This window comes from Diabrotica virgifera, chromosome 9, assembly GCF_917563875.1.
Source record: "Diabrotica virgifera virgifera chromosome 9, PGI_DIABVI_V3a".
NCBI classification, from domain to species: domain Eukaryota; kingdom Metazoa; phylum Arthropoda; class Insecta; order Coleoptera; family Chrysomelidae; genus Diabrotica; species Diabrotica virgifera.
Genome location: NC_065451.1, coordinates 155,398,533 through 155,412,566, shown reverse-complemented (window position 1 = coordinate 155,412,566; position 14,034 = coordinate 155,398,533). Strand labels below are relative to the sequence as shown.

At 30.4% G+C, this 14,034-nt stretch overlaps 1 protein-coding gene across 1 annotated transcript in view; it reads right to left on the bottom strand.

The window, feature by feature from the left end:
• Positions 1-11,488, bottom strand: part of LOC114342101 (fibrillin-1) — a 423,761-nt gene extending 412,273 nt beyond the window's left edge. Inside the window, exon 1 of the mRNA XM_050661746.1 lies at positions 11,330-11,488. Within this exon, the coding sequence (XP_050517703.1) occupies positions 11,330-11,390 (61 nt within the window). The 5' untranslated portion in view covers positions 11,391-11,488. The remainder of the gene's footprint in view (positions 1-11,329) is intronic.
• Positions 11,489-14,034: the final 2,546 nt, after the last annotated feature.

Sequence of the window (14,034 nt, the reverse complement as noted above, 5' to 3'; positions counted from 1 at the left end):
GCATATTATAGTAATCCCTCCTTTCTCACTTGTACTAAATTCTTATAGGTACCCTATTGTTGACTGTAATTGCCTTGACCTTCGTTTAGCGCTCTTCATTACTCTGTCCATTACTAATATGAATAAAACTGGACTGAGACTGTCCACTTGTTTAAAACATTTTGATATACTTGGCTTGGCCTTTGTCAATAGATCCGCAAATTTTGTAATCCATTTTAAAAATAGTTCTATGCTACCTAGGTACCTGAAATTTTCAAAATAGCTCTGAACTAGCTAACAACGCAATATTTAACTGCTATTATACAGGGTCAGTCATTATATATGCTGTACATATTAATCAATGAGTCGTGGGACAATACTCAAGACATTAAATGTCGCATCGGAAAGGCAAAGAGTGCATTCTTGACTATGAGCTCTGTGTTCAAAAGCCATGACATCACTCTAAAAACGAAAATAAGGCTCCTTAAATGTTACATGTACTCAGTACTTCTATACGGAGTAGAAACGTGGACATTGAAGGCGGAAACTCTATCGAAACTTCAAGCTTTTGAGCTATGGTTGTACAGAAGGATCCTGAAGATACCATGGACAGACAAAGTCACCAATGAAGAAGTACTACGGAGGATGAACACAACCGCAGATTTAGTCAACATTGTGAAGAGCCGTAAGCTGCAGTACTTAGGACATATAATGAGAAATCAAGGCAGATACGAGCTGCTCCAGTGCATTTTACAAGGTAAAATTGAAGGAAAAAGGGACCCATGACGAAGAAGAATATCCTCGCTTGCTAATCTGAGAGCATGGTATAGAAAGACCTCAACACAAATATTCCGTATAGCAACTAGCAAAGTCATCATAGCCAGAATGATCGCCAACGTTCGGAACGGACAGGCACCCTAAGAAGAAGAAGATACAGGGTGATTGATTAGTGGGATAAAGCTGCGTAGATCCGTTATAGTAATTGATAGCGATAAAAGTCAATAACAAAAATTATAGCCAACTTTGAGCTTCCCATTTCAAAATTAATTAGAATGTTACAGAGTGTTCGATAACATAGTGGCAGACCAAACTTATGCTTTTTTAAATGTCTTGTCTAATATTTTATTTTATATTCCAAATCTTCTTAACTCCTCTATTACAAAAATATAAAGGTTTGGTTTGTTATATAGGGTATTTACAAAGTTATTACCAATTTTATATGAAAACCGTAACAAGTTCAACTCCCTGTCTAAATAAAAATAAGCACAACGGCAATGGTTTATTGATGCCATATTTTTTTATTTATTGTCAAAATTTTTGGTCCCATATTATGTGATTTAATTTATGACCTGCATTTTTGTTACACCCTGTATATGCGACTACTAAATAAATCTCTAAAAAGTTTTTAAAAAAATACTTCTTTACTACAGAGGTAAGTGCGCCCCCAAAACAGCCGTTTTTTGAACATTTTATAAAATTAGTTATAACGGACATAATTAAATCCCGTTGTAATTAAAAAAACTGTTTAAAAGTCAGAAAGGTGTCTCCCAAATTGAATTGTATGTTTTCTGTAAAGGTGAAAAACAACTAAAAGTGCAAAACAATTTTTTGTATATCTCGAAAGTTTCTTAACAGCGTGTAAAAAAATTATAACCGTAAATATAACAGTTTTTTTAATACATACATACTTAAAAAATGTCATTTTTTACAATAATTTAGAAAAAAAAATCCCCTTAAACTGATTGATAGATGACACTAAAAAATTTAGGGTTTTTTAAGCACTACAAGATAATAATATAATATTTAAATAGAGTAATGACAAAAATGTAAGTTAATGTATACAAAAGTTAAAAAAATTAATAATTTGACCTTATTTTATTGTTTTTGGAGGGTTTTAATCATTGACATATTAAATGTAGACTCGGCATACTCACCAAAAAAGCGTAACGCGGAAACAGCATGGAAACAGTCGATCGGCGGTCTATCTATCTCTTTTAACCAAACGATCCCGCGCATGTGACTGACAAAGATGGCTAGACCACTCAATCCTATGTCGACGTTACACCCCGATGCATTGAGTGGCATATCTATCCAAGTCTATCCTTGACATGTCTCTGGTTTTAATACACTATTTTGAAGGGTTTTCTGTCTCTTGACAGACAAAATAGTTGCATTAAGTAGGTATTTATATCTTTTTATTGGACAGAGGAGATTCGAAAAAATCGCATTTTTCACACTAAATTATTAATAACTAAAAATAGTCCAAGTAATGGCGCTTAAAATAGGACAAAATCCCGCAATTTTTACAGAATGGATCGATTTGCTTGAAAATTTGAGAATAAGTAGTGGATAATCAAAAGATCAAAGTCTATATGATGCCGAAAGGCGCTTTTACCACGGTGCGCCATGGCGGTGGTTGCCACCCCATCTCGAGGGTGGAAATTTTTTATTATATTTTGACTGCTAAAAGTTGATAAAAACATTAATTCTAAGCAAAAATTGTTCTATAAATTTTTTTGATAAAATTAATAGTTTTCGATTTATTCGCTATCGAAAGTGTTAGTTTTATATCGAAAATATCAATGTTTTTATTCAGTTTTCTGCAAATGACTCAAAAAGTTTTCGTTTGATCAAAAACACTTTGATTAACAAAAACGTACCTTGTGTAAAAATCAATAAAACTGTTTTTTTTTTAATTGTCTTTAGGCCGGTCGTCCATTGGAAGCGTAGTCGCGCGACATCGTAGGTAGCGCGTATACGTCCGTGTATGTGCGATCATGCGGTTGAGCGACTGGTATCATCCACTGCAGACGACTGTATACTACTTAGTTCGCGACTGTCAAAATGACTGTCATCATCAAAAGAAGGTGTATTTTTGTGAATAGCGTGTAAAATATACATAGAAAGCATAGTTTGAAAGGAATAATTTATTACACAAATATGTATGTTATTTATTAACAACTTTAAAAAAAAAAAGGTTTGTACCTTTGTACAATGGCCTCCCCTTTAGCGGGAATCGACTCTTCCATATATTGTTGGCGATTCACATTTACACGAAATATTTACTATATCAGTATTTAATTACATTTTTCACCAAATTGAAAAAAAAATTAAGTAATTTGTTAATAAAAATACTTTAAAGATTTATATAACTTTATATTTACTTGGTTTAGATGTAAGACGTTTATTATTGTAAAAATTTCAAATAAAAATTCTTTCGAAAGTTTATTAATCCTAAAACTATAAGAAGTATTCACTTCTGTCGGCACTCGCAAGTGCCACGCTCTATTTTTTTTTTTCGTTTACATTGTAATTATATATTATAAAATAATAATATTAAAAACTCTTATCACTAGCACCTATTTCTTCTGCAACTTTCGACCACAATGTCCTTTGAACATCACGTGAATGATATCTTGTGTCTTTCACGTTTTGTCCCACAACGGAGACTTTTCATAAACGGCACTAATCAGTTTTTCGTTATCAATTTCCATATCGAAAATAACACAATTATCGAAAATTAATACAATATCAAAAATACCTGCACATATATTTATTGCAAACCAGTGTAGCATCAACATGCGATTACCAGCGACTAATCCCATTGTAGAGGTATCAGACGCTTGTGGTCGGCCGAGCCCGTCGCTCAAAGTCGTTTGCAGTGCACGTTGTTTAGTTACCTTTTATTTGTTAGGATTAGTCGCTTCTATACGGGCGTATACGCGCTACCTTCGAGTCGCGCGACTACGCTTCCAATGGAGGATCGGCCTTAAGACCAATAGTAATCGAGCTATACTTTATTGTTAGCTCTTCTTCGTCAAATGCTAAATATTGTAGTATCAAAGTCAAAAGACGGGAAAACTATGCATTTTTCGAGGATAAAATGTTTAAACTAATTTGAAGTATTAAAAATATCTATCTCCAGAAATAAAATCAAGTCTTTAGCTCAAAAAATAAGTGGCTTATAATGAAAAGAATATCAGTCCCTATTTTTTTTTTCAGCGAAAAAATGATCGGAATCAAACCCCTAATCACCACCCTAATTGAAATTAGTCATTGACCTTATTTAGTATTCTTTATTTATGTATTGTTAGTAGGTTCTAGAAGTTTAACCAGCTTATAATAATTAGTTTTAAAAAAATGAAGCCAAAGGAAATAACGAATTTTTGGAGTTTGGTAAAAAATTCCCTTTTCTTCAGAATAGAAATATTAGCATCAGAGATACGAAAAAATGTTTAAACATAAAATTGTAGCTTATTTAATTCCCAAGAACTTGTTTAGCAAAAATTTTTTCTACTGTACAAATTGAGTGAGCTATTGACAATTAAAACTGGTAATAACATGCAAAAACCACCTTTACCACCCCTTTCAAAGTAACCACTTTTTACGACTGAGGATTTTAAAAGGATTTAGTATTAATAGCCTTATAGACCTTGTAAAAACCTACAAAATTATTTTTCACCAAACTTTCTAAGATAAAAATTAAAAAGGTTACGGTTAAAAAATCAATATATTTTTTTGAAAAAAAAAAGGAGAAATCCAATTGGAAGCATAATAATATAAGTTAGCGGTGTTTTTAGGCATTGGCCTTATTCATTCTCCTTTATTGATGTATTATTAATATATTCTAGAAGTTTGACTGGCTTAGAATGATTAGTTTTTAAAAAACTTGGAGTTAAAAGCGAATAACGACATTTTGTAGTTTGGTAAAAAATGCCATTTTCTTCAGAATAGAAAGATTAGCATCAGATATACGAAAAAATGTTTTAATATGAAACTGTAGGTTAATTTTTAGGAAACTTTAATTCCCAAGAACTTGGTTTCAAAAAAATTTTTTTACGGCAAAAATCGAGTGAATGGCAAATTAGTAAATATTGAAAATCATTGATTTTTTTTATATAAAACTAACACTTTCGATAGCGAATAAATCGAAAAGTTATAATTTTATCAGAAAAATGCTTAGAACATTTTTTGCTAAAAATGAATGTTTTTATCAACTTTTTACAGTCAAAATATAATAAAAAATTTCCACCCTCGAGATGGGGTGGCACCCCCATGGTAAAAGCTCCTTTCCGCATCATATAAATTTTGATCCTTGGACTATCCACTACTTATTCTCAAATTTTCAAGCAAATCGATCCATTCTGTAAAAATTGCGAGGTGAAAAGCTTTGGTTCCTGGACTAAAAGCTATGCCGACATTTTATTATGATGTATTGTAAAGACTTAAAACTCAAATTAAGTTATGAATATGGTTAAATTTTGCTTATTTCCCTGAAGTAGTAAGTTACGTTCAATAGAGCTATTTTTGTTATAGAATGTGTAGTTTAACCCTCGTAAAGCGATGCTGAGATTCTTACGTAAACAACGGTGAGGGATGCATGCGCACCCGATCTGTATATCCATTTTTTTATATGTGAACGTCGAGGAATTTTTTTTGAAAGATAATTAGGACTTATTTATTATTGTATGAAATATAATTTTACAAAAAAAGTACTCATTTTTTCTTAAAAAAATTATTATCGTTGCAAGACAAACACATGAAATTTTTCACAGAATAAGCAACACAAAGTTTTTACACACAATACAGTTATACCAGGAGTTTCTGTCTTTTTTCTCTGACATAAGTAACACCGACCTTGTCCCGTAGCTCTGTTAGCTCCAGGTGGAACACCAGGAACGCCCAATTCAGGATATGAAATTTTCATCATTTGCACCCTACAGTCATTTTTCCAAAAAAGCACGTAAACGCAAAGAGTTTTAAATGCAGTGATGGGTGGAATGCGTTTAGAAGTGAATTTAATGCAAATAAAAAAATGGACAAAAATCAAAAAAATTTATTAAAAAAGATAGGTGGGAAAAACGAGGTCTGGGGTGCAACTGCACCCCTCACCGCCTTGCGAGGGTTAAAATTTATGACCTTCCTTTCTGTTACACCTTATACAATTAAAATACTGTAAACTATTCCTTGTTTTAGTGACATAATTGGCACATACCGTTTAGGCTATTGATTATGTACTATAGAAAGGAACTACAACGTTAACGGGGTTTTATTATTTCATATGGTCAACGAATCTCTATATATGAAAAAACCGTGGAGTGCTACCATTTAAAGGGGTGCGTTTGTGAGAAATCGGTAAATTAGTCCCTGGGCACAGGTTACATTAGGGTGAGTTCTATGAACTTTTGGTACAAACACGTCTACATAAAAATTGTTCCTGGTTAAATTTCCTATCTAAATATAACTTTTTAAAGTCAAGGATACTTTTTTTTACAAAAATATATTCAAAAGAAAAAGCACAAAGAAACCCAAAAGAAAGAAATTTTGTTTTTTGTCCCATAACTTTTGTCCACGGAGATATAGGTATAGACATTGCTTCACGGAAAAAAACTTACATATATTTTCTATTTAAAATGGTGTTTAGTAGAGGTCATTAGGATCTACAGTTTTCGAAATATGATTTTTCAAAGTTTGCCACTCACAGCAATTTTGGGCAATTTTCCTTGTTATTTCGCAAATATTGTTCTGTAAATTTTTTCTACGAAACTTTAGGCATATGCAATAGTACATGTAAGAGGAATAGTACTTGCATCGATTTTTGATTTTAGGATTATTTTTTAAATTTCTCATTACAACTTTTTTATGTGATTGTGTGTTATGATTGAATCATATTTTTTATAGGTAATACTTTGGATCCACTTGACTCGGCCGGGCAAAATTCAAAATATGGATTAATTCCAATATTTACTGTCAAAGCTCCTGCACCACAAGTTTTGCTTGAAAAAATAGCATGTAAATGTACCAAAAGATGTACAAAAAACTGCGGTTGTAGGAAGATAGGAATTAGTTGTTCAATATTCTGCAAAGGGTGCATGTGCATGGGTACTAATTGTGGGAACTCTAAGATAACTGAGGTGACAGAGGAAGATATTGAAGCTAATGCTAACGAAGAGATGGACTTTGATATTGAAATTTTTTTAAATGTCAACGTTTAAATAATTTTAACTAAAGTGATGTTCTCTAAGACTAATGTTTATGTAATTTTTGTAAAAGAAATAATTTTAAATAATACAGGTAAAAAAATATCAAAGAATCACTCGGTTTCCATTCTTTAAATATAGATGATACACCATTTTAAAGAACAGAAAATAAGCCCTCTTTATTGAGCAATGTATAGTATATTCATGTACAAGAAAAAAAAAGTTATAATGAGAAATTTAAAAAATAATCCTAAAATCAAAAATCGTTGCAAGTACTTATTATATTTTGAAAAATAATATCTTATTCAAAAATAATCCTAGAATTTTTTGTAATACACCATTTTAAAGTAAAAAAATAAGCTTTTTTTATTATATAATATAATATATACCTAAATGTAAAAGAAAAAAAGTTATAATGAAAAATGTAAAAAATAATCGTAAAAAATGTAAAAAATAATATTTTTTTGTATTAGGTATTATATGATATATAATATAATATTATATATTATATTATATATTATATTATATAATAATATTATTTTATTTTTATATTATATTATAAAAAATAATTAAAAGCATAAAACCTTGAAAAACCATAATCTCTTTCGAAAAGAAAAAGTCGTACAACGTTATACAGTAGACCATTTTAAAGGTAATTGATTTTTATTCCTATTACGTGTACCATTGCATATACCTAAAGTTACGTAGAAAAAAGTTACAGAACAATATTTGCGAAATAACAAGGAAAATTGCCCAAAATTGCTGTGACTGGCGAAATTTGAAAAATCATATTTCGAAAACTATAAATCCTAATTACCTGTAATAAACAACATTTTAAAGAAGAAATATGTAGGTTTTTTTTCTGTAAAGCAATGTCTATACCTATATCCTCGTGGACAAAAATTATGGGACAAAAAACAAAATTTCTTTCTTTTGGGTTTCTTTGTGCTTTTTCTTTTGAATATATTTTTGTAAAAAAAAGTATGATTGACTTTAAAAAGTGATATGTAGATAGGAAATTTAACCAGGAACAATTTTTATGTAGGTATGTTTGTACCAAAAGTGCATAGAACTCACCCTAATGTAACCTGTGCCCACGGACTAATTCACCCATTTCTCAAAAACGCACCCCTTTAAATGGTAGCACTCCGCGGTTTTTTCATATATAGATGTCCATTGACGATATGAAATAATAAAACCCCGTTAACGTTGTAGTTCCTTTTAGCTATCTTATTTTGAATATAATCAATAGCCTAGTTCTAAACCATAGAAATTCAAAAAATTTTAAAATTTTACAGAAGGACGAAATCAAAATATTTACTTTGATTATTGTCTAATATTTTTATCTGAGGTAGTATATATTTAATTTATATACTACAATAATAACAATAACTACAATAACAACACTACTAATAACAACTAAATAAAAAATATGAAAAAATAAATTAAAGAAACAAAAAGATTTAAATTTTTCTTTAGTTTCGAGTGACTAAAATTAAACATATAAAAAAATCAGCTAACAAGCAAAAAATTAAAAAAATTGAAAAAATCTAACAAATTCGTTAAAGAAAAGCGTGGCGCGTCTTCATCGAATAAACGGTTTTCGCACCACGCTTTTCTTTAACGAATGTGTTATAGTCCATGTGGTGAGACCGCTCCCGTCCGAAAAAAATTTCTGATTCGGTTTCTTTGTGGATTCTTATTCAAAAATATCCCCTTTAAACAAATCTGAAGGGTGCCGGGCGGAATTTTTGGGCAGAAATTTTTTAAACAATTTTTTTAAACAAATACAAAAGATCACGTTTTTTGCTCTGGAACATATATTTTTAGGTTTTCTGGGTCATTCTAAACAAGAAAGGTATCTTGCAATTTTTCTTAAAAATTGATAGTTTTCGAGTTATAAGCGATTTAAAATCTGAAAAATGCGAGAATACGCATTTTCGAGGCTTAAAAACTCATATTAAAATTAGTATTTTTGAGGTTTCCAGATACTTAAATTGAAGATTAAACATTCATCTTCAAGATTCTGGAGAGTGATCGCGTCTAACCTTAATTAATACCGTTGTTTTTTAATTGTTAAATATGCGTGTTTATCCGATTTTTTTGCCGGTGCGGTGAGCTCTATTTCAAAAATCTCCTATTTTCCCCCGAAAAATATTTTTTTCTATATTATTTAAGATATTCTAAATAAAATAAGTTTCTTGACATTTTTCTCAAAAGTTAATAGTTTTAACTAAAAGTTATAAGCGATTTAAAATCCGAAAAATGGAAAAACAACTCATGTTTGGATTTTAAATCTAAACCTCTAAACCGTTAACTTTTGAGAAAAATGTCAAGAGACTTATTTCATTTAAAATGTCCCAAATAATCTAGAAAAAATATTTATCGGAGGAAAATTGGAGATTTTTGAAATAGAGCGCGCCGCACCGGCAAAAAAATCGGATGGACATTCATACTTAACAATTAAAAAACACGGTTTAAATTAGGGTTAGACGCAATCACTCTTCAGAATCTTGAAGCTGAATGTTTAAACTTCAATTTAAGTATCTGGGAACCTCAAAAATACTAATTTAAATATGAGTTTTTAAGCCTCTAAAGACGGCATTTTCGCATTTTCAGATTTTAAATCGCCTATAACTCGAAAACTATCAATTTTTGAGAAAATTTACAAGATACCTTTCTTGTTTAGAATCACAAACAAAACTTAAAAATATATGTTCCGGAGCAAAAAAACGTGATCTTTTGTATTTGTTTAAAAAAATTGTTTAAACAATTTCTGCCCAAAAATTCCGCCCGGCACCCTTCAGATTTGTTTAAAGGGGACATTTTTTAATAAGAATCCACAAAGAAACCGAATCAGAAATTTTTCCAGACGGGAGCGGTCTCACCACATGGACAATTAGGTTTTTTTCAATTTTTTTAATTTTTTGCTTTCTAGTTGATTTTTTTATAATATTTTTAATTTTAGTCACTCGTAACTAAAGAAAAGCGTTTCTTAAATTTTTTTTTCATATTTTTTATTTTTTACTTTTTAGTTTTACACTTTTCAAACATTAAAATATATCGTCATGTTTATTGAAATATGTATAAAACATCTACAAACATGAAAAGTAGTCGGAATCGGCAAAAAATTTGAAACTTTATTGCATAACGTAAACAATTAACGTAAAAAGTAAAATTATGTATAGTTCATATAATTAGCTACAATCTGTAAAAGTTTCAAATTTCTTCATTGAAAAAACAGGAGAATTTAAGCATTTTCCGTTAAAATCATGTTTTTATTATTTAAACAATTAATAAACATAAAAAAAATTTTTATTGACTATTCGTGTATTGTTCCCGCGAATGCAAATTTTTAGTCATTTGCATTGAAGAAAAGGCAGTCAAATTAACGTCCAAAAATTTGACCCAAATGATTGAACTAAAAAAATCGTTTAATTAATTAATACGCCAAAACGAATTCTAATGTTAATTGTAGCACAAAACGTCTCTACCGGTACTTTTTCTAAGACTACGATAAAAACACGAATTTTTTTAATTCGAGTTTTGGTTGAAGTTTTGTTTCGTATCGTATTGAAATTTGACACGAATAAGCGCACATTTTTATATAAATAAATATATGAGCGTTCAAAATTTGAAACTTTATTGTTTATTTATGAAGCATAACGTAAACAGTTAACGTAAAAAAGTGAAATTATGTATAGTTCATATCATTAGCTACAATCCTTAAAACTTTCAAGTTTCTACATTGTAAAAAACAAGAGAATTTAAGCATTTTCCATTAAAATCGTTTTTTTTTATTTAAACAATTAATAAACACAAAAAAATTTTATTGACTATTCGTGTATTGTTTCCGCAAATGCATGTCTCTGCAATTCTTCATTCATTTGCGTTGAAGAAAAGGCAGACAAATTAACGTCTAAAGATTTGACGCAAATTATTGAACTAAAGAAAAGCGTTTAAAAACAACATTTTGATTCGAAATAAATACCTACATAATCCAATTTTACTCCAAAAATTTGATTTAAATTGGTGTTATATGGTCGCTTTTTGAACTAATACTTTTTTAATATGTTTTTCACCGGAAACTAACGCATCTTCTTGTCACAAGTTCGAATTATACTGTTTTTACCGGACCGAGAAGTTGCAAAATTACAGGTATCTGAGAAAAAAGATGTTTCATAATGCATTTTGTTGGTGAGATAAAAACAAAAATGATTGTTTTAATTAATGCACTTTTGAAGGGAATGTGCGATTTCTAAATAGGTAGTATCCTATTTATTTTACAAGGATAATTCTAAATTCGTATAAACCCTAAAAACGCCTAAAGTAGGTTAAGAGAACCACACAACAATTAAATAAAAACTTACCAAAAATATCAAATCCGAGCACCACCAAAAATATCTGCAAAATATTCTCTTGGAACTTCATGCCTACTCAAAGTTAATACTCGCCGATCATGAATTAATTCATGGAATACGCACTCCGCGACACAGCGTCTTGTAGCGATATAGTTTCAGAGAAACTGATGTTTCCGTTGCACAAGATGCGATCTGGAAGCTAGAAGATCTCCTTCCACTTAACTGGAGTATAGAGAGGATGTTTTGGAGATAATTGTCAGACGAGGGATTTAGTGCGTTAAGAAGAAAATAAGAAATAAATATATCGATGTTTGATTAGGGTATTTTCGAGTGAAGGAGTAAAAGTTTATAATGCTAGTCAGGGCCCCCGTATCCGGGCGTGCAACGCGTGCGACGCACGCGGGCGCAAACCCAAAAGGGCGCCAAACCGAAGGTTTGGCAAATAAGAAATATTTATTTTAAATGAGATAATGATTTTTTATACAATTTTAATTTCAATTTTTAATGAACATCATGGTTTTCATTTATTTTATATTTGGTGTTAATAATTATTACTATTATTTTACATTTAAACTAATATAATATGTAATATCCGAATACCTATTTTGCACTATGCGTAAATGGTAGAATAATGTCTTCTAAAGTAAAAAATAATATTGGGTATGGACGGTATAGTACATAGTTCCAAATATTATTCAATAATTATGGACTGTATCCTATATCCCTGTCATAAAAAGCAAACAAGCATAAGTTTGCGATATGTAGTATTAAACGATAATTCTAAAAAATGTTGAAATACAAGAGAGTTTTTTAGCTTTTTGCCTAATATTTGACACTACAGGGGAAGGACTATTTAATTTTGTAGTTGAACCATTACAAAATTTAAATTTAAGGGCGCAAAATTTCGCGCAAATGTCTTTTAAATGCATTCATTTTTTTCGAATCCTGAAAAAAACTAGTAAGTATTTTTGAAAAATTTAAACGCAAAATGAAAGATTGCAATATTACCGAGGGTCGAAAGTCCCTGAAAATTTCTATAATGTTTGTTTGAATAAGTTACAGGGGTGAAGAAAAAAAAAGAGAAAATTTAGTGGGATTTTTAGTTTCAAATATCTCATAAAAAACTTTTTTGTTATTCTAAGTGACTTTTGGCCCTCGATAATCACGTAATCTTTCATTCTGCGTTTAAATTTTTCAAAAATACTTATTATTTTTCTCATGATTCGAAAAAAATTAATGCATTTAAAACACAGTGTCGCGAATTTTTGCTCCTACTCCCTTAAGTATAAAAGACACGAGAGGTCAAGGGTATGATGACGGTGCCAATATGCGTGTGTGATAAGAGTAGAATAACCCTCGAGCTTTTTTGTTCCACGCACTGCACATAGCTTAAAAGTACTGAACGATGCTGTTAAAGTGTCAAATGAAATAGTAAACTTTTTTAATATTGTAGAAGAATTTTACGAATGTTTCTCTTCCTCCACAAATAGAAGGAGTATTATAAAATTCATGTTCCTGAATTAAATCTAAAACCTCTAAGTGATACAAAATGGTCGAGTAAAATAAAAGCTATAAAGCTATTTAAATTTCATATAATTAAAATTTGTGAGAATCTTATAGCAGATAATGATACCTTTAACATAGAAAATAGACAGTATTAGAATAATGATCAATAGGTCTGGATCCCGCGTATGAAAAAAAAGTTGATTAATAGCAAGCTGAAAATTTGTTAATAGCTTAAGGGTGTCTAGTCAGATAAACTTTGATATATGGGAACACTGGAACAGGGGCAGTTTTAATTGTGGAACAGGTTAAAAATTTGGAACGGTCACACCACGAAAAGAGCACATTTATTTTGTCCGACAGAACAGACTTAATCTCTTCGAACAGAGATTAAACTCTCATGCAAAAATCAGACTGCTATTTATCACCAAATGGGCGTTTTAATGAGTGGAACATGTAGAATATGTCAAATGACAGGAATTATGACAGGTGATAAATAGCAGTCTGATTTTTGCATGAGAGTTTAATCTTTGTTCGGAGAGTTTAAGTCTGTTCTGTCGGACAAAATAAATGTTCCGTTTTCGTGGTGTGACCGTTCCAAATTTTTAACCTGTTCCACAATTAAAACTGCCCCTGTTCCAATGTTCCCATATATCAATGTTTATCCGACTAGACACCCTTAAGTTATCAACAAATTTTCAGCTTGCTATTAATCAACTTTTTTTTCATACGCGGGATCCAGACCTACAAGTACTAAGTTCGTTAAATAGTAGATTTGACATAATGCCTGGTTATGATAAAGTTTTTGGTTTTTCAGTGATATTTTTACATTAAGTGACGATGCATATTTTGAAAAACGGTCTTTCTCTTCAACAAAACCTAACTGATCCAGTAAAAACGGAGGCGGATATTGGTGCAACTGATTTATTTAGTGGGATAAACGCTTTAAAAATTATTTTCATTACTTGACTCATCAAATCCTCTTAATAATCTTCAATAGATATTTAAAAAGATCTAACTTCATCTTTACCAAATATCACTATTTCAGTAAGCATTCTTTTCACTTCAACTGTGTCTGTTGCTTCTGTGAGAGATCATTTTCAAAATTAAAGTTAATTGAGAATTATTTGAGGTCCACTATGGCAGAGGAAAGATTATCTGGTTTGGCAATACTAGCTATACAAGAGCTCGTCAAAAATAAAAAATTATAG